General features: G+C 41.5%; 1 protein-coding gene across 1 annotated transcript; it reads right to left on the bottom strand.

The window, feature by feature from the left end:
• Nucleotides 1-1,449: 1,449 nt before the first annotated feature.
• Nucleotides 1,450-13,487, bottom strand: LOC106562514 (uncharacterized). The gene is made up of 2 exons (XM_014127434.3): nt 11,869-13,487; nt 1,450-2,601 (listed from the first exon to the last, which is right to left on the bottom strand). The coding sequence occupies exons 1-2, from the start codon at nt 12,668-12,670 to the stop codon at nt 1,916-1,918; spliced, it is 1,488 nt and encodes a 495-aa protein (XP_013982909.3). The 5' UTR covers nt 12,671-13,487; the 3' UTR covers nt 1,450-1,915.
• Between the last annotated feature and the right edge of the window lie 7,195 nt (nt 13,488-20,682).

Below are 20,682 nucleotides of genomic sequence, written 5' to 3'. Positions count from 1 at the left end.
AACAACCCAATGTCTATATCACAGGACAAATTAGCCAGCAACAGCAAGCTAACAAGCTAAATTGCCATGAATGCTTTTTGACCTGTCCCCAAATTCATGTACTTGGTTCAGAGTTCATTTTGATATTTCAACCTGCGTGTCCTGATCGCGTCTGGTATGGATGGACAAAATCAACATGCGCAGGTACATGTATTAGACCTAATTGATAAATAGACTAGTCAGTATAGGATACATGTATTAGACCTAATGGATAAATAGACGAGTCAGTATAGGATACATGTATTAGACCTAATGGATAAATAGACTAGTCAGTATAGGATACATGTATTAGACCTAATGGATAAATAGACTAGTCAGTATAGGATACATGTATTAGACCTAATGGATAAATAGACTAGTCAGTATAGGATACATTTATTAGACCTAATGGATAAATAGACTAGTCAGTATAGGATACATTTATTAGACCTAATGGATAAATAGACTAGTCAGTATAGGATACATGTATTAGACCTAATGGATAATAGTCTAGTCAGTATAGGATACATGCATTAGACCTAATGGATAAATAGACTAGTCAGCATAGGATACATTTATGGTAACTTATTATATTCTACTGTATTAGCTACCATGGAGCCTTATTCTATTCTAATGTATTAGCTACCATGGAGCCTGATTCTATTCTAATGTATTAGCTACCATGGTGCCTTATTCTATTCTAATGTATTAGCTACCATGGACCTTATTCTATTCTAATGTATTAGCTACCATGGAGCCTTATTTTATTCTAATGTATTAGCTACCATGGAGCCTTATTATATTCTAATGTATTAGCTACCATGGAGCCTTATTATATTCTACTGTATTAGCTACCATGGAGCCTTATTATATTCTAATGTATTAGCTACCATGGAGCCTTATTATATTCTAATGTATTAGCTACCATGGAGCCTTATTATATTCTACTGTATTAGCTACCATGGAGCCTTATTCAACAGTATTAGCTACCATGGAGCCTTATTCTACTATAATATATTAGCTGCCATGCTGCATTATTCTATTATAACGTATTAGCTTCCATGGAGCCTTATTATATTCTAATGTATTAGCTACCATGGAGCCTTATTATATTCTAATGTATTAGCTACCATGGAGCCTTATTCTAATGTACTAGCTTCCATGGAGCCTTATTCTAATGTACTAGCTTCCATGGAGCCTTATTGTACTTTTTATTTTAAATTTCTTTCGAAAGTTTAATATTATATTGAGACTGACAGACACGTTTTTGCTGATCGATTAGTGAGAATTTAAAATAAACTTCATCTACTACACATCTGTATTCAATGCAAATTCTGATTCATTCAGTCAAACAAACAGATAATATCAAAATAAACAACTAGCTCTATACTGCTTCTACATAGTGGAATAACATTGATGGGAACACTCATGTTTTTCATGTCAATAACTTTATTATAAAAACACCATCACATTGTCATAGTCCTTTAGCTTGACGACTAGTAAACAAACTAACTCAATGAAACAAAACGACTAAAATCAAGAAATGCATTTTCTATTAATCTATTCAATAATATACATGGTGCAATATCTAAATCATGTATTCAATCAAATTCATTTAGCGAAAGCCAAATCCAAGAGGTTTAAGGTTAGAATCAAGAAATGCAAAACTCCATTCATCTATATAATCATTAACATTTAGCAATATCCCAAAAACATAATGAACAATATTAGAGGGTTTATACTTGTATGCAATGGATTAAAGTTCATAATCAAAACACATTGTATAGTATTTATCATCTCCAGATGAAAACTTAAACAAAAGTAGGTCTATTTTGTTAATGATTTCATATAAACAATATGATTTCATTTGGCATAAACAAAAACCTAAATTCTTAGGTCAAAAACATAAGTCAGAACACAGCGCCTCTATTCTCTCATGTGATTTCAGGTCCTCTGACTGGGAAAATGTCTTTCCACACTGAGAGCAGTGGTAAGTCTTCTCCTCCTGTGTATGTATTCTTGCATGCTTATTCAGATGTTTTAAATTGATAAAACTCTTTCCACACAGGGAGCATTGGTAGAGCTTTTCTTGTGCGTGTGTTGTCTCATGCTCTTTTAGGGTCCCTAACTGGGTAAAACGCTTTCCACACTGGGAACATTGGAAAGGCTTTTCCCCTGTGTGTATCCTCTCATGCTCCTTCAGGCTCCTTAAGCGGGTAAACCGCTTTCCACACTGGGAACATTGGAAAGGCTTTTCCCCTGTGTGTATCCTCTCATGCTGCTTTAGGCTCCCTAACCAGGCGAAACGCTTTCCACACTGGGAACAGTGGTACGGTTTCTCTCCAGAGTGTATTCTCTTGTGCTCCCTCAGGTTTCCTAACAAAGTAAAACTCTTTCCACACTGGGAACATTGGAAAGGCCTTTCACCTGTGTGTGTCCTCTCATGCCGTTTTAGGGCCCATGATTGAGAAAATCTCTTTTCACATTGGGAGCAGTGGTGTTGTCTCACTGGTTTGGGTGTCACTGGGTCTGGTCCCCCTGAAGGACTCTTTCCACTGTCAGAGTGAGAGTCAGGTCCCTCTCCTGCCAAAGACAAACAGAATATTTAGTTAAATACTTAATAGAGACCTGAATAAAATTTCTACATGATAAAACTGGCTTTAGCAATTGTTCGATGTCTTTAGCAATTGTTCGATGTTGTCTTTTTGAAAAATGAAGAAGTAGTCGTATTCTTTGTAAGTGTCACTCAGGTGGACTCTAGTCTTTTGGTGCGCATGAATGAGAGTGCGCTCCGTGTTGTTTTTCTCCGGTATTGGAAACAGTTTATTCCATCTTAAATTTGATCGATTATTTACATTTTAGGGTTTCTGAGGTTGGATTAGAAATGTTGTTTGAAATGTTTGGACCAAGTTTACAGGTAACTTATTAGATCCTTTGTAGGCATGTTGGGTGAGTTGGAACTGGTGTATTTCTGAATCAAATGTGCCAAATAAACTGACATTTTTGGGATATAAAGAAGGACTTTAACAAACAAAATGACCATTCATTGTGTAACTGAGACCTTTGGGATTGCAAAAATATGAAGATCTTCAAAGGTAAGCGATTTATTTTATCGCTATTTCTGACTTTCGTGATGCATCTGTTTGGTTGGAAAATGTTTTTCATGCTTTTGTCTGCAGGGCGCTGTCCTGAGATAACCACATGGTATGTTTTCGCCGTAAAGCCTTTTTAAAATCTGACAAAGCGGCTGGATTAACAAGAAGTTAATCTTTAAGCCGATGTATAACACTTGTATTTTTTATGAATGTTTATTATGACTATTTCTGTATTTTGAATTTGGCGCTCTGCAATTTCACCGGATGTTGTCGAGGTGGGTCGCTAGCGGAACGCCTACGCCAGAAAGGTTAAAGGGCCGTTTCATCCATTATTGGACTAACAGAGCTTCCTGTTATTCAGATAGATCTGATTACCACCAGTAAGTACTACCTTCTCTTCCTCCTCCTCTCTGAACTCTCCTTCCTCTTCTTTCACGGTAACAGCCTCACCCTCTACTTATTTTGTTACTGTGACATCCTCCTCTTCATTCTCTTCTTCACAACAATGTTCAGCCCCAGACCCTCTTTCTCCGTCCAGCAGACCTCCTCTTCTTTAGCAGGAGGGGAGTAGCTTAATCGGGGATGTTAGCTAGGAAGCATTAGCCACTAACCTAGTGCTAGGCTAACTTATCAAGCCAGCTAGCTGAGTAACAATGTAAATATAATATTAAATATGGTAAATAGCTAAACAACAGAAATGTGTTTAAAACACAGAGGCACATATACAAAGTCTAAAGAGCTTCAATGTTTCGGTAATGTTTGCTAGAAAGCTACCGAGGTGACTGACTAGCTGTTGTTGTTGAAGAAACGTCCCGTCCACTAGATTATACGTCACAATGGCAGCATCGCCTGAAAGACGCTCATCGCCATCTGCTGACTGGAGATGGTAACGCAGTTGAGAGAAAAGTGTATTTTATTTCATTTAAAACACGTATCTGACTGCATTTAAGGAAATGTCATTTTAATTCTGTCAAACAAACAATCTATACCGTGGTTTAACAGGGATCAACATTCTATGAAAGCGGCTGGGAGCAAACTGGAGAATAGCTAGAGGAAAACAAAGCTAACTGTGCATCCCCAGGCCCTGGTGTATCACCAGACTGTACAAACCTAACTGCATCCCCAGGCCCTGGTATATCATCAGACTGCATACAAACCTAACTGCATCCCCAGTCCCTGGTATATCATCAGACTGCATACAAACCTAACTGCATCCCCAGTCCCTGGTATATCACCATACTGCATACAAACCTAACTGCATCACCAGGCCCTGGTATATCACCAAACTGTACAAACCTAACTGCATCCCCAGGCCCTGGTATATCATCAGACTGCATACAAACCTAACTGCATCCCCAGTCCCTGGTATATCACCATACTGCATACAAACCTAACTGCATCCCCAGTCCCTGGTATATCACCAGACTGCATACAAACCTAACTGCATCCCCAGTCCCTGGTATATCACCAGACTGCATATAAACCTAACTACATCCCCAGTCCCTGGTATATCACCAGACTGCATACAAACCTAACTGCATCCCCAGTCCCTGGTATATCACCAGACTGCATACAAACCTAACTGCATCCCCAGTCCCTGGTATATCACCAGACTGCATACAAACCAAACTGCATCCCCAGTCCCTGGTATATCACCAGACTGCATACAAACCTAACTGCATCCCCAGGCCCTGGTATATCACCAGACTACATACAAACCCAACTACATCCCCAGTCCCTGGTATATCACCAGACTGTATACAAACCTAACTGCATCCCCAGTCCCTGGTATATCACCAGACTGCATACAAACCTAACTGCATCCCCAGGCCCTGGTATATCACCAGACTACATACAAACCCAACTACATCCCCAGTCCCTGGTATATCACCAGACTGTATACAAACCTAACTACATCCCCAGTCCCTGGTATATCACCATACTACATACAAACCTAACTGCATCCCCAGGCCCTGGTATATCACCAGACTGTACAAACCTAACTGCATCCCCAGTCCCTGGTATATCACCATACTACATACAAACCTAACTGCATCCCCAGGCCCTGGTATATCACCATACTACATACAAACCTAACTGCATCCCCAGTCCCTGGTATATCACCATACTACATACAAACCTAACTGCATCCCCAGTCCCTGGTATATCACCAGACTGTACAAACCTAACTGCATCCCCAGTCCCTGGTATATCACCATACTACATACAAACCTAACTGCATCCCCAGTCCCTGGTATATCACCATACTACATACAAACCTAACTACATCCCCAGTCCCTGGTATATCACCATACTACATCCAAACCTAACTGCATCCCCAAGCCCTGGTATATCACCAGACTGCATACAAACCCAACTGCATCCCCAAGCCCTGGTATATCACCAGACTGCATACAAACCTAACTGCATCCCCAGTCCCTGGTATATCACCAGACTGCATACAAACCTAACTGCATCCCCAGTCCCTGGTATATCACCAGACTGTACAAACCTAACTGCATCCCCAGTCCCTGGTATATCACCAGACTGCATACAAACCTAACTGCATCCCCAGTCCCTGGTATATCACCAGACTGCATACAAACCTAACTGCATCCCCAGTCCCTGGTATATCACCAGACTGTACAAACCTAACTGCATCCCCAGTCCCTGGTATATCACCAGACTGTACAAACCTAACTGCATCCCCAGTCCCTGGTATATCACCAGACTGTACAAACCTAACTACATCCCCAGTCCCTGGTATATCACCAGACTGTACAAACCTAACTGCATCCCCAAGCCCTGGTATATCACCAGACTGTACAAACCTAACTGCATCCCCAGTCCCTGGTATATCACCAGACTGTACAAACCTAACTGCATCCCCAGTCCCTGGTATATCACCAGACTGTACAAACCTAACTACATCCCCAGTCCCTGGTATATCACCAGACTGTACAAACCTAACTGCATCCCCAAGCCCTGGTATATCACCAGACTGTACAAACCTAACTACATCCCCAGTCCCTGGTATATCACCAGACTGTACAAACCTAACTACATCCCCAGTCCCTGGTATATCACCAGACTGCATACAAACCTAACTACATCCCCAGGCCCTGGTATATCACCAGACTGTACAAACCTAACTACATCCCCAGTCCCTGGTATATCACCAGACTGCATACAAACCTAACTACATCCCCAGGCCCTGGTATATCACCAGACTGTACAAACCTAACTACATCCCCAGTCCCTGGTATATCACCAGACTGCATACAAACCTAACTACATCCCCAGTCCCTGGTATATCACCAGACTGTACAAACCTAACTACATCCCCAGTCCCTGGTATATCACCAGACTGTACAAACCTAACTACATCCCCAGTCCCTGGTATATCACCAGACTGCATACAAACCTAACTACATCCCCAGGCCCTGGTATATCACCAGACTGTACAAACCTAACTACATCCCCAGTCCCTGGTATATCACCAGACTGCATACAAACCTAACTACATCCCCAGTCCCTGGTATATCACCAGACTGTACAAACCTAACTACATGCCCAGTCCCTGGTATATCACCATAATACATACAACGAGGCACTGAACACTGCACACAAGTTATACTTTACCAATCTCGTTGCAAGTGTTGAGGGGAACCCCAGAATTCTATTTTCTGTTATAAAGAAATGAGTTCAACCACCAGTTAACTCCTCCTTTACCCACTCCATTGAGTAAAGTAAAAGCCAATGGCCAGTATACAGTCTCCCTTCTCTATGTTTGACAAGTTGTAGCTGTGGCTAGGAGTGTTATTTATTCATTATTATTATATCATATATAATTAATACAGTGAATTTGGTGGTGTTTTTTCTCCTGTTCAGATCATTTAGAAGTCGCTTGCATTTTGCCCCATAAATAAGTGTGAAAGTACCCCGTTTTTCCCACTAGATGCCGCTGTTCCTGCTATTGCCACAAGTTTTCATACATTTTGCTGTGTTTATTAAATGGATCACAACAATTTCTTTCCAACTTTGGGTAGAAAACCAATAGCTTTTTTCTCACAATGAAAATATATTGTCCTCCGATTCAGTCCTCCATGAAAGCAATTCAGTCCTTCTCTTAGGCTTAATCTGTGTCCAGGAAACGGCGTGTGGTTTATTCCCTTCAAAGAAGGGATCTGGATTAGTTAAGACCATTCCTGGTTGGTGGGGGGTCCATGGGAAGCTTTTAACCATTTAACTGGAATCCTCATGTCTTACTCAAGTGTTGGAAGGAGTTTGATCCCAATCGGATGTTGGATACTATATTTATTGAATATTATCAATCAAAAGGGCCAATTTGGGTGCTATCAATTAGCTTCATTTCTCAGATCAAATTAGATGTCAACAAAATAATGTTGCTGAAATGACATGAAACGACTTAGCTGTTTTTCCATCCCTGTGATTGGGTATGGTAACTCCTACTCCTATAGGTTAGTAAAGAGGTCAGGTAATATGGGAGTTTTTGCAATAGGGCTTTATAAATGAATAAAATGCAGTGTTTCAACCTACGTGAGGTCAAAGAGGGTCATCCTACTTTCTGATAGAGCGAGCGGTGGAGTGCAAAACCTGTCACCCGTTATGAAACGAAGAGCGCCTTGATAAACTGCATCTAACGGCTTTAATGAAGTGGAAGCTGCATTCATGTAGATCAGGTTGTCATACCTGTGGTATATGGACCTTATTGCTTAAATAAACTATTTATACTTCCCTACGTATTTATCTGGACAGGGAAGATAAACCGTTTAATGTGGCTCTGTACTCCCCTACGTATTTATCTGGACAGGGAAGATAAACCGTTTAATGTGGCTCTGTACTTCCCTACGTATTTATCTGGACAGGGAAGATAAACCGTTTAATGTGGCTCTGTACTTCCCTACGTATTTATCTGGACAGGGAAGATAAACCGTTTAATGTGGCTCTGTACTTCCCTACGTATTTATCTGGACAGGGAAGATAAACCATTTAATGTGGCTCTGTACTCCCCTACGTATTTATCTGGACAGGGAAGATAAACCGTTTAATGTGGCTCTGTACTTCCCTACGTATTTATCTGGACAGGGAAGATAAACCGTTTAATGTGGCTCTGTACTTCCCTACGTATTTATCTGGACAGGGAAGATAAACCGTTTAATGTGGCTCTGTACTCCCCTACGTATTTATCTGGACAGGGATGATAAACCGTTTAATGTGGCTCTGTACTTCCCTATGTATTTATCTGGACAGGGAAGATAAACCGTTTAATGTGGCTCTGTACTCCCCTACGTATTTATCTGGACAGGGAAGATAAACCGTTTAATGTGGCTCTGTACTTCCCTACGTATTTATCTGGACAGGGAAGGTAAACCGTTTAATGTGGCTCTGTACTCCCCTACGTATTTATCTGGACAGGGAAGATAAACCGTTTAATGTGGCTCTGTACTTCCCTACGTATTTATCTGGACAGGGATGATAAACCGTTTAATGTGGCTCTGTACTTCCCTACGTATTTATCTGGACAGGGAAGATAAACCGTTTAATGTGGCTCTGTACTTCCCTATGTATTTATCTGGACAGGGAAGATAAACCGTTTAATGTGGCTCTGTACTCCCCTACGTATTTATCTGGACAGGGAAGATAAACCGTTTAATGTGGCTCTGTACTCCCCTACGTATTTATCTGGACAGGGAAGGTAAACCGTTTAATGTGGCTCTGTACTCCCCTACGTATTTATCTGGACAGGGAAGAGTGACTCTATACTCCAGCATTTTAGATTTGAGAACAAATGTTTCATATGAGACAGTACAGAACGTCACCTTTTATTTTAGGGTATTTTCAGGGTATCTGTTTTACCATTTAGAAATAAAATCACTTCATGTATCTAGTCCCCCCACTTATATGTGTATTAAAATATTTGGTCCCATATTCCTATAACGCAATGACTACATCAAGCTTGTGACTCTTCAAACTTGTTGGATACATTTGCAGTTTGTTTTGGTTGTGTTTCAGATGATGTTGTACCCAATAGAAATGAATGGTGTTGGGTTCTGAGAGTATGAAATATAGTTATTCATGAACATGTGGGCGAGAGGGTAATGTATAACGTTTACATTATATCAGGGACCCTACTGAAAGACTGAGTGCAGGGAAGCGGTCACATGTGGCAGGCATCGATAAGGGGAGAGAGCCACGGATTAGTGATGAAGGGGGGTCGAGGTCAGGTCACGTTAAGGGAGGAAGAAAAGTTTATGGCCCATATTATTTAGTGTCCAGCAATGTGAAGTAAAGTGCAGTAAAGTGCAGTAAAGATACAATGTTTGTACAGATGTGTAGGAGGAGGTTTTTTTTGTCTAATCCAGCTGGATTGACCATCTGGGAAGAATAAACTGGTTCAGCTTTTTCCGTTGGGTTTTCACTCTGAGAATTAGAACCTAACAACGGTAAATAATGTACAGTGAGGGAAAAAAGTATTTGATCCCCTGCTGATTTTGTACGTTTGCCCACTGACAAAGAAATGATCAGTCTATCATTTTAATGGTAGGTTTATTTGAACAGTGAGAGACAGAATAACAACAAAAAAATCCTGAAAAACACATGTCAAAAATGTTATAAATTGATTTGCATTTTAATGAGGAAAATAAGTTTTTGACCCCCTCTCAATCAGAAAGATTTCTGGCTCCCAGGTGTCTTTTATACAGGTGACGAGCTGAGATTAGGAGCACACTCTTAAAGGGAATGCTCCTAATCTCAGTTTGTTACCTGAATAAAAGACACCTGTCCACAGAAGCAATCAATCAATCAGATTCCAAACTCTCCACCATGGCCAAGACCAAAGAGCTCTCCAAGGATGTCAGGGACAAGATTGTAGACCTACATAAGGCTGGAATGGGCTACAAGACCATCGCCAAGCAGCTTGGTGAGAAGGTGACAACAGTTGGTGCGATTATTCGCAAATGGAAGAAACACAAAAGAACTGTCAATCTCCCTCGGCCTGGGGCTCCATGCAAGATTTCACCTCGTGGAGTTGCAATGATCATGAGAACGGTGAGGAATCAGCCCAGAACTACACGGGAGGATCTTGCCAATGATCTCAAGGCAGCTGGGATCATAGTCACCAAGAAAACAATTGGTAACACACTACGCCGTGAAAGAACTGAAATTCTGCAGCACCCGCAAGGTCCCCCTGCTCAAGAAAGCACATATACATGCCTGTCTGAAGTTTGCCAATGAACATCTGAATGATTCAGAGGACAACTGGTGAAAGTGTTGTGGTCAGATGAGACCAAAATGGAGCTCTTTGGCATCAACTCAACTCGCCGTGTTTGGAGGAGGAATGCTGCCTATGACCCCAAGAACACCATCCCCACCATCAAACATGGAGGTGGAAACATTATGCATTGGGGGTGTTTTTCTGCTAAGGGGAAAGGACAACTTCACCGCATCAAAGGGACAATGGACGGGGCCACGTACCATCAAATCTTGGGTGAGAACTTCCTTCCCTCAGCCAGGGCATTGAAAATGGGTCCTGGATGGGTATTCCAGCATGACAATGACCCAAAACACACGGCCAAGGCAACAAAGGAGTGGCTCAAGAAGAAGCACATTAAGGTCCTGGAGTGGCCTAGCCAGTCTCCAGACCTTAATCCCATAGAAAATCTGTGGAGGGAGCTGAAGGTTCGAGTTGCCAAACGTCAGCCTCGAAACCTTAATGACTTGGAGAAGACCTGCAAAGAGGAGTGGGACAAAATCCCTCCTGAGATGTGTGCAAACCTGGTGGCCAACTACAAGAAACGTCTGACCTCTGTGATTGCCAACAAGGGTTTTGCCACCAAGTACTAAGTCATGTTTTGCAGAGGGGTCAAATACTTATTTCCCTCATTAAAATGCAAATCATTTTATAACATTTTTTACATGCGTTTTTCTGGATTTTTTTGTTGTTATTCTGTCTCTCACTGTTCAAATAAACCTACCATTAAAATTATAGACTGATCATTTCTTTGTCAGTGGGCAAACGTACAAAATCAGCAGGGGATCAAATACTTTTTTCCCTCACTGTATTGTGTCATACGAGTCACACAAGAATAGAATATGTTTCTTAACACTTTGTGGATGCTAACATGATGGGTTCGGTAGGTAGCCTAGTGGTTAGAGCGTTGGGCCAGTAACCGAAATGTTGCTGGGTAGAATCCCCGAGCAGACAAGTTAAAAATCTGTCGTTCTGCCCTTGAACAACCCACTGTTCCCCGGTAGGCCCCAATTGTAAATAAGAATATGTTCTTAACTGATTTGCCTGGTTAAATAAAATACAAATATTTTTTTGGGGGGGGGGGTAATCATGAATGGATCATGAATAATAATGAGTGAGAAAGGTAGAGCCATAAATATCATACACCTTATTGGTAATTAAGCGTTTTATATCTCGACAGTCCTAATAAACAGATAGGGAAGAGTAGCTGAGGGTTTGAATAAATGGAACAACTCTAATTCATAGACAGAGCTGTGATGCAAGGACCGACCATGAGATCAAAATGATTGTTTTAACCACGTTTTGAGTCAAATACAGTGTTTGTTTACATTTGCATTGTTTACACACAACGAGAGTTTTACAAGCTTATATTTGGGGTTCTGGTGAGGAGCACATTTCAGTGCAATGACCCTTTGGCTTTCAAACCACACATTAGTTCAACAACTGCAGAGTTTCTGGCTGTGTTTTTAAGACAGTACTCACTGGTGTTAATCAGATCTTCAGTCTCCTCTTCCTCCCCTTCATCTCCCAAAACATCCTCCTCTTCTTCTATCAATGTTATGGCCTCCTCTTCCTCCTTTTTCATCCTGAAAGCTTCTACCTCCTCCTCTTCTTCCACTGTGACAGCCTCTATCCCCTCTTCATCTTTCACTCTAAAATGTTCTTCCTCCACTATAATATCCTCCTCTTTCATTCTGAAAGCGCCTACCTCCTCTTCTTTCACTGTGACAGCCTCTATCCCCTCCTCTTCTTTCACTGTGACAGCCTCTATTACCTCCTCTTCTTTCACTGTGACAGCCTCTATTACCTCCTCTTCTTTCACTGTGACAGCCTCTATCCCCTCCTCTTCTTTCACTGTGACAGCCTCTATCTCCTCCTCTTCTTTCACTGTGACAGCCTCTATTACCTCCTCTTCTTTCACTGTGACAGCCTCTATCCCCTCCTCTTCTTTCACTGTGACAGCCTCTACCTCCTCCTCTTCTTTCACTGTGACAGCCTCTATCCCCTCTTCTTTCACTCTAAAAGGTTCTTTCTCTTCTTTCACTGTAACATCCTCTTCTTTCACTGTAACGTTCTTCTCCTCTTCTTTCAATGTGATACTGATAGCCTCTTCTTCCTCCTCTTTCATTCTGAAAGCTTCTTCCTCTCCTTTTACTGTAATATCCTCCTCCTCCTCTTCTTTCCTGACAATGTTCAGCCCCATAGTTTCTTTCTCCGTCCAGCAGACCTCTTCTTTATCAGGAGGAGAGTAGCTTAGTGCCCTCATGGTCGGGCTAGCTAGCATTAGCGATAAGCTTAGTGCTAGACTTAGTATAATCAACACATTTGTACATTTAACATGCAAATTACTTTAAGTTAAATAGTAGATACGTAAAGAGGATTGTGTTAAAAACACCGAGATCAACATACACAAAAATGGTCCAAAGAGCTTGTTTTCGGTTGTATGTTGGCTACCAGGCTACGGAGGTGGTTGAATGAGTCAGTATCCGTGTTGTTGAAACAGCATCCGGTGTCGATTAGTCCACTAGATATGACGTCACCATCTGAAGACGCATATCGCCGTCAGCTGACTGGAATGGGTAACGCAGTATAGAAAAAATATTCACTACATTGTTTATTCATTTAAAGATGAGGAAATATGTTTTGTCTGACTTCTTAAAGCCAAAACTTTCGTCTATGCAGACCTGTAGCTACATGTGAATATGTACATTATGAATACATACTGTTAGAATAGTTTAATGCAGACCTGTAGCTACATGTGAATATGTACATTATGAATACATACTGTTAGAATAGTTTAATGCAGACCTGTAGCTTCATGTGAATATGAACATTATGAATACATGAGGATACATGAAGTGAGAATAGTTCCGTGTAGCTCAGTTGGTAAACATGGCGCACGCAACGCGAGGGTTGTTGGTTTGATACCCGCGGGGGACCAGTACGAAAATGTATACACACACTAATGTAAGTGGATCTGTGTCTGCTTAATTAATAAATTGTTTAACAAAATTAAGACCTAGTTAAGGATTGAACTCCAATCTTGACAATATAATGTCAGTTGCAAGCTACTGCAACTATTGCTAGCTGCTGTTGTTGAAGAAGCGTCCCGTCTTCTAGATTACACGTCACGCTGGTAGCGTCGCCTCAAAGAAGCACATCGTCATCTGCTGACTGGTGTCATACGTTTATTTAATTTTCATAAAGTTTTTTTCCCCATCTATTTCATTAGATACTTATTAGATTGATTAGACGTCATGACAATTTAAAACATACTATCCTACTATTTTGTCATTCAGTGAAACGAACAGATAATTGTTTGTTTAATTTATTAAGAAAAGATGCGAAATGGAGAGTTGAAAATAAAGAGAAGGGAGGGTCACAAAAGTAATGTTTGGGAAAGATTTGCTGAAGTGGTAAAAGAGGATGATAGCTATGTCATGTGTGATGAATGTGAGGCACGATACAACTTTGCTCCCATTGGAAACAACGCCAATGATATATCTGGACAGGGGCGAAAATCTGATATCAACTTTGGAGGGGACAATTACATTACATTTTCTCAAGAGCAATTCCTGAGGGGGACACCAAAAGTAGTGCTGTAACACATAGCCTACATTGTAATATGGTAAATGTATATTGAGGAACCAAAGAAATAAGGTGTTTGCCGTACTCCTAACTACCGGTACCCAAAACTACACAACTAATCACAACAGCAATACCATTGCCTTTAACAAATCTTAGTTCAGTCACCAGTTTAAGTTGAGAGTGGGGGTATCCATGGCATTTTCCAATTATGTTCCTATTTTACAAGTCAAAAAAATGGAGAACCTTTCATAATGTTGCCAAACAAAGACTCAACAAACCTACCTGAGACTCCCTGTCTCAGCCAGTCTGCCCCTGCATATCTGTCCCCAACTCTGCTGTCTGTGTGCCATCTGTTGCCTGCTCTGCCTAATGACATCATTGTGAAACATTTCCATTAGAATTTCATTTCTTTCTTATGAACATTTTATCAACTAGTCTTTGAGATATTAGGCTACTAGGGTTCTTACTTTGCGTTTTGGTGTACTGAAAAATACTCTGATGTCCGTCTTTTATTTTTCTGCCATTTTTCTACCTGGCTGGCTGGCTGGCTACACACACACACAGTGTGTAGGTTATTTACAGTAGGAGATGGGCTTCTATCATCTTATCTTTTATCATTCTATTTGGGCTTCGATCTAAAAGGTAGCTAGCAAATGTGAAACGGATTAAAATGACAAGAGTTGACAGCTGTATGAGTTCATCATTTACACAACATATGCTGCAACCTTTTGTAATTTTAATAGTTTGTTTCATATTGGCTGGCTTCCAACAATAGCTGAATTTGCAAAGCTAGCGAGCACCAATTCCGTTTCAGTGGTGTTTGCTATAATCTTTGCTACCCGGGTTAAATAAAGGTGAAATTAAATAAATAAATAAAAATTCCCTTGCGACAATTTAGCTTTTGCAACGAGACCATTAAATATATTTAAGACAATGGTAGAAGAGAGTGTAGTTCTGTTCAGTTTGGACTTCAGTTTATCGCTAACCTTATCGCAGAGACTTTGAAGCACTAACTTACATCATCTGCATGCTGATCTTGGAATAAATTGACGATAGCAAAGATTCCATCTTTGATGAGGCCACATAAATTGAATAGGTACTAGCTAGCTTAATAGTTCATATTTGCGCGCTAGCTCTGCATATTCAGCTAGTGTGTGTGTGCGCGATTGACTGGATTAACCTCACTTCAGTTACGTTCATTGAGTGCCATTCAGACAGTAGATATGACCCCTCTGTTACCTTGCCAACTAAGGAACTGGCAGTGGATCAAAACATTGTGAGGCAAAGGGTGGGGGGGTCGCAATCTTTTGAAACTTAAAAACGCGCTATTAAGTGTCAATAATCAGCACAATTGCTTTCATTGCGTATTATTAATATTATTTAAATTACATAGTTATGTTTCAGTGATATATTGGGGGGGACAAATCATATTTTTCCAAGGATGGGGGGGTCGTGTCCCCCCCGTCCCCCCCGGGATTTCCGCCCCTGCATCTGGGGTTAGTTATCAGTACGCTGCATAGATAACCGAGTGGGAATTTAGCACATACCACTGGGAAAGTCCACTGGAACGGCCATCCAACTGGTATTTGCAAACACAGCATTATTGGTTGCCACACCTCAGTCCACCTCATTCACCTGAAAGGGGTGGGGCTAGCTCTTTAAATGCCCCCACCTGCAGTCTTCAGCAGTGTTCCTCTGCTCAGACGTTGCTGACACCTGACAGAGCTTACAATGCCTGGACAGGTAGTTGCACATGTTATGGCAATGGGCTCTTACGAGCGAATCACTGTTGTCAAGTCACCACCTTTCAAAGAGTGATGCATTTTGGGGATAGAAAGTGTCCAACTTGCTGACATGTCGACTACATAAACTTTACAACAATGACTTTACTATTGACAATGATGATCTGGCAAAAGGTCCTTGAAGTCGTGGTCTCAGCTACAGAACTGCCTCTCTACCAACAATCTGCATGAACCCTTCCAGTCTGACTAGATACTACAGAACTACCTCTCTAGCAACAACCTGCACGAACCCTTCCAATCTGGCTAGATACTGCAGAACTACCTCTCTACCAACAATCTGCATGAACCCTTCCAGTCTGGCTGTATACAACTACAGAACTACCTCTCTACCAACAATGCCAAGAGTCTGCAAAGCTGTTATCATGGCAAAAGGTGGCTACTTTGAAGAAGCTCAAATAGAAAATATATTTTGATTAGTTTAGTTTTTTGGTTACTACATGATTCCATATGTGTTATTTCATAGTTTTGATGTCTTCACTAATATTCTACAATGTAGAAAATAGTAAAAATAAAGAAAAACCCTGCAACGAGTAGGTGTGTTGAAACTTTTGACTGGTACTGTAAGTATTCCAACACTTTGCTATGAGACTCAAAATTGAGTTTTGATGCATCCTGTTTTCACTGATCATCCTTGAGATGTTTCTACAACTTGATTGTCTATACAAGGCCCCACAGTTGACAGTGCAAAAACCAAGCCATGAGGTTGAAGGAATTGTCCATAGAGCTCTGAGACAGGATTGTGTCGAGGCATAGATCTGGGGAAGGGTACCAAAGCATTTCGGCAGCATTGATGGTATCAAAGACCACAGTGGCCTCCATCATTCTTAAATGGAATTAGTTTGGAACCACCAAGATTCTTCCTAGAGCTGGCCGCCCGGCCAAACTGACCAATCGGAGAAGGGCCTTTGTCAGGGAGGTGACCAAGAACCCAATGGTCACTCTGACAGAGTTCCTCTGTGAAGATGGGAGAACCTTACAGAAGGACAACCATCTCTGCAGCAGTCCACCAATCGGGCCTTTATGGTAGAGTGGCCAAACGGAAGCCACTTCTTAGTTAAAGACACATGACAGCCCGCTTGGAGTTTGCCAAAAGGAACCTAAAGGACTCTCAGACCATGAGAAACAAGATTCTCTGGTCTGATGAAACTAAGATTGAACTCTTTGGCCTGAATGCCAAGCGTCACGTCTGGAGGAAACCTGGCACCATCACTGCGGTGAAGCATGGTGGTGGCAGCATCATGCTATGGGGATGTTTTTCAGAGGCAGGGACTGGGAGACTAGTCAGGATCGAGGGAAAGGTGAACGGAGCAAAGTACAGAGAGATCCTTGATGAAAACCTGCTCCAGAGCGCTCAGGACCTCAGACTGGGGTGAAGGTTCATCTTTCCAACAGGACAACGACCCTAAGCACACAGCCAAGACAACCCAGGAGTGGCTTCGGGACAAGTCTCTGAATATCCTTGAGTGGCCCAGACAGAGCCCGGACTTGAACCCGATCAAACACCTCTGGAGAGATCTGAAAATAGCTGTGCAGTGACGCTCCCCATCCAACCTGACAGAGCTTGAGAGGATGTGCAGAGAAGAATGGGAGAAACTCTACAAATACAGGTGTGCCAAGCTTGTAGCGGCATACCCAAGAAGACTCGAGGCTGTAATCGCTGCCAAAGGTGCTTCAACAAAATACTGAGTAAAGGGTCTGAATACTTATGTAAATGTAGTACTTACTGGTGGTAATCAATAGCTCCTCTCCTTCTCCTGACAGGTTAAAGGGACGTGACTAGTTGATAATCATCCCCAATCATTTCTTCCAAACTGAACCTAACCTCTATTCAGACGTAGAACAACGGATTAAATGAATGAAGTAAAGTATTGTGGGGGAGAAAGGTGGAGAACGGGTGAGTTGATGAGCAAGGGGAAGATAATTATTTAATCACCAATTGTGAATGAAGAACAGCAGTCCTATCAGTCTACTCTGGTCTACTTGGAGTCCACAGTGAGAGTGTGTCTAACTTACCAAATCTGAACGAAAACTACTCGGATGGCGGGGAAGAAATGAATCAAGACATCTCTGATGATTATTCTTCTGATTCTTAACCTCTGACCTACACCTCTGAGAGGCAGAAAGGTGAGTAGCACTGAGCAGATGCCTGCGCCACGACCAAATAACAACGGTGAGACAGGAAGAGAGGACGAGACGGCACCATTTGGACAGAACAAAGATGGTGACAATGTTACGGAACTATTATCAGCATAAAATGAGCAGATGCCTGCGCCACGACCAAATGAAAACGGTGAGACAGGAAGAGAGGGCACCGTTTGGACAGAACAAGATGGTGACAATGTTACGGAACTATTATCAGCATAAAATGTCATCACTCAGCAATGCACTCACCAGCTTTCATTGTTTATGTGACAAGGATATGCTCCAACCGATGTCGTCGTTCAGGTGACATGGACGTGCTCCAACCGATGTCGTCGTTCGGGTGACATGGACGTGCTCCAACCGATGTCGTCGTTCAGGTGACATGGACGTGCTCCAACCGATGTCGTCGTTCGGGTGACATGGACGTGCTCCAACCGATGTCGTCGTTCAGGTGACATGGACGTGCTCCAACCGATGTCGTCGTTCGGGTGACATGGACGTGCTCCAACCGATGTCGTCGTTCAGGTGACATGGACGTGCTCCAACCGATGTCGTCGTTCAGGTGACATGGACGTGCTCCAACCGATGTCGTCGTTCGGGTGACATGGACGTGCTCCAACCGATGTCGTCGTTCAGGTGACATGGACGTGCTCCAACCGATGTCGTCGTTCAGGTGACATGGACGTGCTCCAACCGATGTCGTCATTCGGGTGACATGGACATGCTCCAACCGATGTCGTTGTTTATGTGACATGGACATGCTCCAACCGATGTCGTTGTTTATGTGACATGGACATGCTCCAACCGATGTCGTCGTTCGGGTGACATGGACATGCTCCAACTGATGTCGTCGTTCGGGTGACATGGACATGCTCCAACCGATGTCGTTGTTTATGTGACATGGACATGCTCCAACCGATGTCATTGTTTATGTGACATGGACATGCTCCAACTGATGCCGTTGTTCAGGTGACATGGACATGCTCCAATCGATGTCGTTGCGTGAACACCATGTACTATGTAAGCACGAGCTGACAATAACTGACTATATTTGACTGCTGACACATCGACACATACTGTATTCATTATAATGTCATTATGGCATTTGAGTAAGACATTTAAGCGTGTTAACCCTCGCAAGGCTGCCGGCCCAGACGGACGTTCTTCCTCTCCTTTTACTGTAACATCCTCCTCCTCTTCTTCTTTCACGACAATGTTCAAAGCTTCTTTCTCCATCCATCAGACCTCTTCTTCTTTAGCGGGGGGGGGGGGGGGGGGGGAGGGGGGGAGTAGCTTAGTGAGCTCATGGTCAGGGATGTTAGCTCGTTAACATTAACGACTAGCCTGGTGCTAAGCTAATTTAGCAATCCAGCTAGCTACTAACCTGATTAACAATGTAAATATTAAATTAAATGGGGCAAGTTGCTATACAAAACAAGTATGTTAAAAACACAGGGACCAAAATACACCTAAAGCTTGAATGTTTGGGCTACATTGGCTAACAAACTACCGATGTTGTTGTTGAAGAAACTATGATTTTTATTAACAACAAATCAATACAAAAAGTACAAGAACAACAGGTTTGTATAAAGAATATACAAAGGACATTTTGCAAGGGGCGGGGCTGGGGGCGTGACTGGGGGGTACAATATCACGTTACACAAGGACCTTAATGGACACAAACGCATTTATCGTTCGAACAGGCCGAGTATTTAATTGTCTTAATAAAATATAGTTCAATTTCATTTTGCAAAGTAATAAAATGTGGTGTTTTGTTTGTAAATTTACATTTGTAAATATGATATTTGGCCAAAAGAATAATGAAATTAATTACATTAAATGTTTTAATTTATTTCTATCATAAATAAAGAATCCAAGCAGTACATCTCTCCACAATAGTGTACAATCTTCATAAATGTGTTCATTTATAAATCTACTGATGTCTTGCCGCAGATTCTTACATGAATACATTGCCAAAAAAGATGCAACAATGTTTCTGGGTGGTTATTACAAAAGGTACAATTTCATTTTTTTTTTTTTACATCTTCATATAGTGGTTGTCAGGATAATATTTATGAATAATTTAAAAAGAAACTTCCTGAATTTTGTTAATAAGTAGGTATGTGTGTGGCAACATCCAAACTTTTTCCAACAGACATTATCATCAATAAAAACATTCCAATAATGCATGACAAGGTATAGATACAACATCCTGTTGAAACAAGGTTCCTATAGATCTATTGTTGTTGAATTGACCAACATGACATAAGGAATAGATACAACATCCTGTTGAAACAAGGCATGTATAGCTCTATTGTTGTTGAATGGACTAAAAGAAAAACAAATCTTTCCTACTGATGAGTCAACAGGGGTAATCGTAGGTATGTTCTGAGGGTCAGGTCTTGACATGTTCCTGAATAATAAAGCAACACCTGAGGGAATGGCAGCTAAAATGATTGTAAAATGTTTAGTTGTTACAGGGACCTTGTGAAGTGATCAGAATTCCTTATAATTAAGTAAAAGACCCTCTGCATTTACCAGTTGGCTCACCAATAGGATATTATTTACCAGTTGGCTCACCAATAGGATATTATTTACCAGTTGGCTCACCAATAGGATATTATTTACCAGTTGGCTCACCAATAGGATATTATTTACCAGTTGGCTCACCAATAGGATATTATTTACCAGTTGGCTCACCAATAGGATATTATTTAGGAACCAATATTCTAAAAACAAAGAAGTATTTTTATACAATATGTCC

Source organism: Salmo salar, chromosome 02 (assembly GCF_965601325.2).
Source record: "Salmo salar chromosome 02, fSalSal1, whole genome shotgun sequence".
Lineage (NCBI taxonomy): Eukaryota > Metazoa > Chordata > Actinopteri > Salmoniformes > Salmonidae > Salmo > Salmo salar.
The sequence above is the reverse complement of the archived record's forward strand: the minus strand, read 5'-3'. Positions and strand labels throughout refer to the sequence as shown.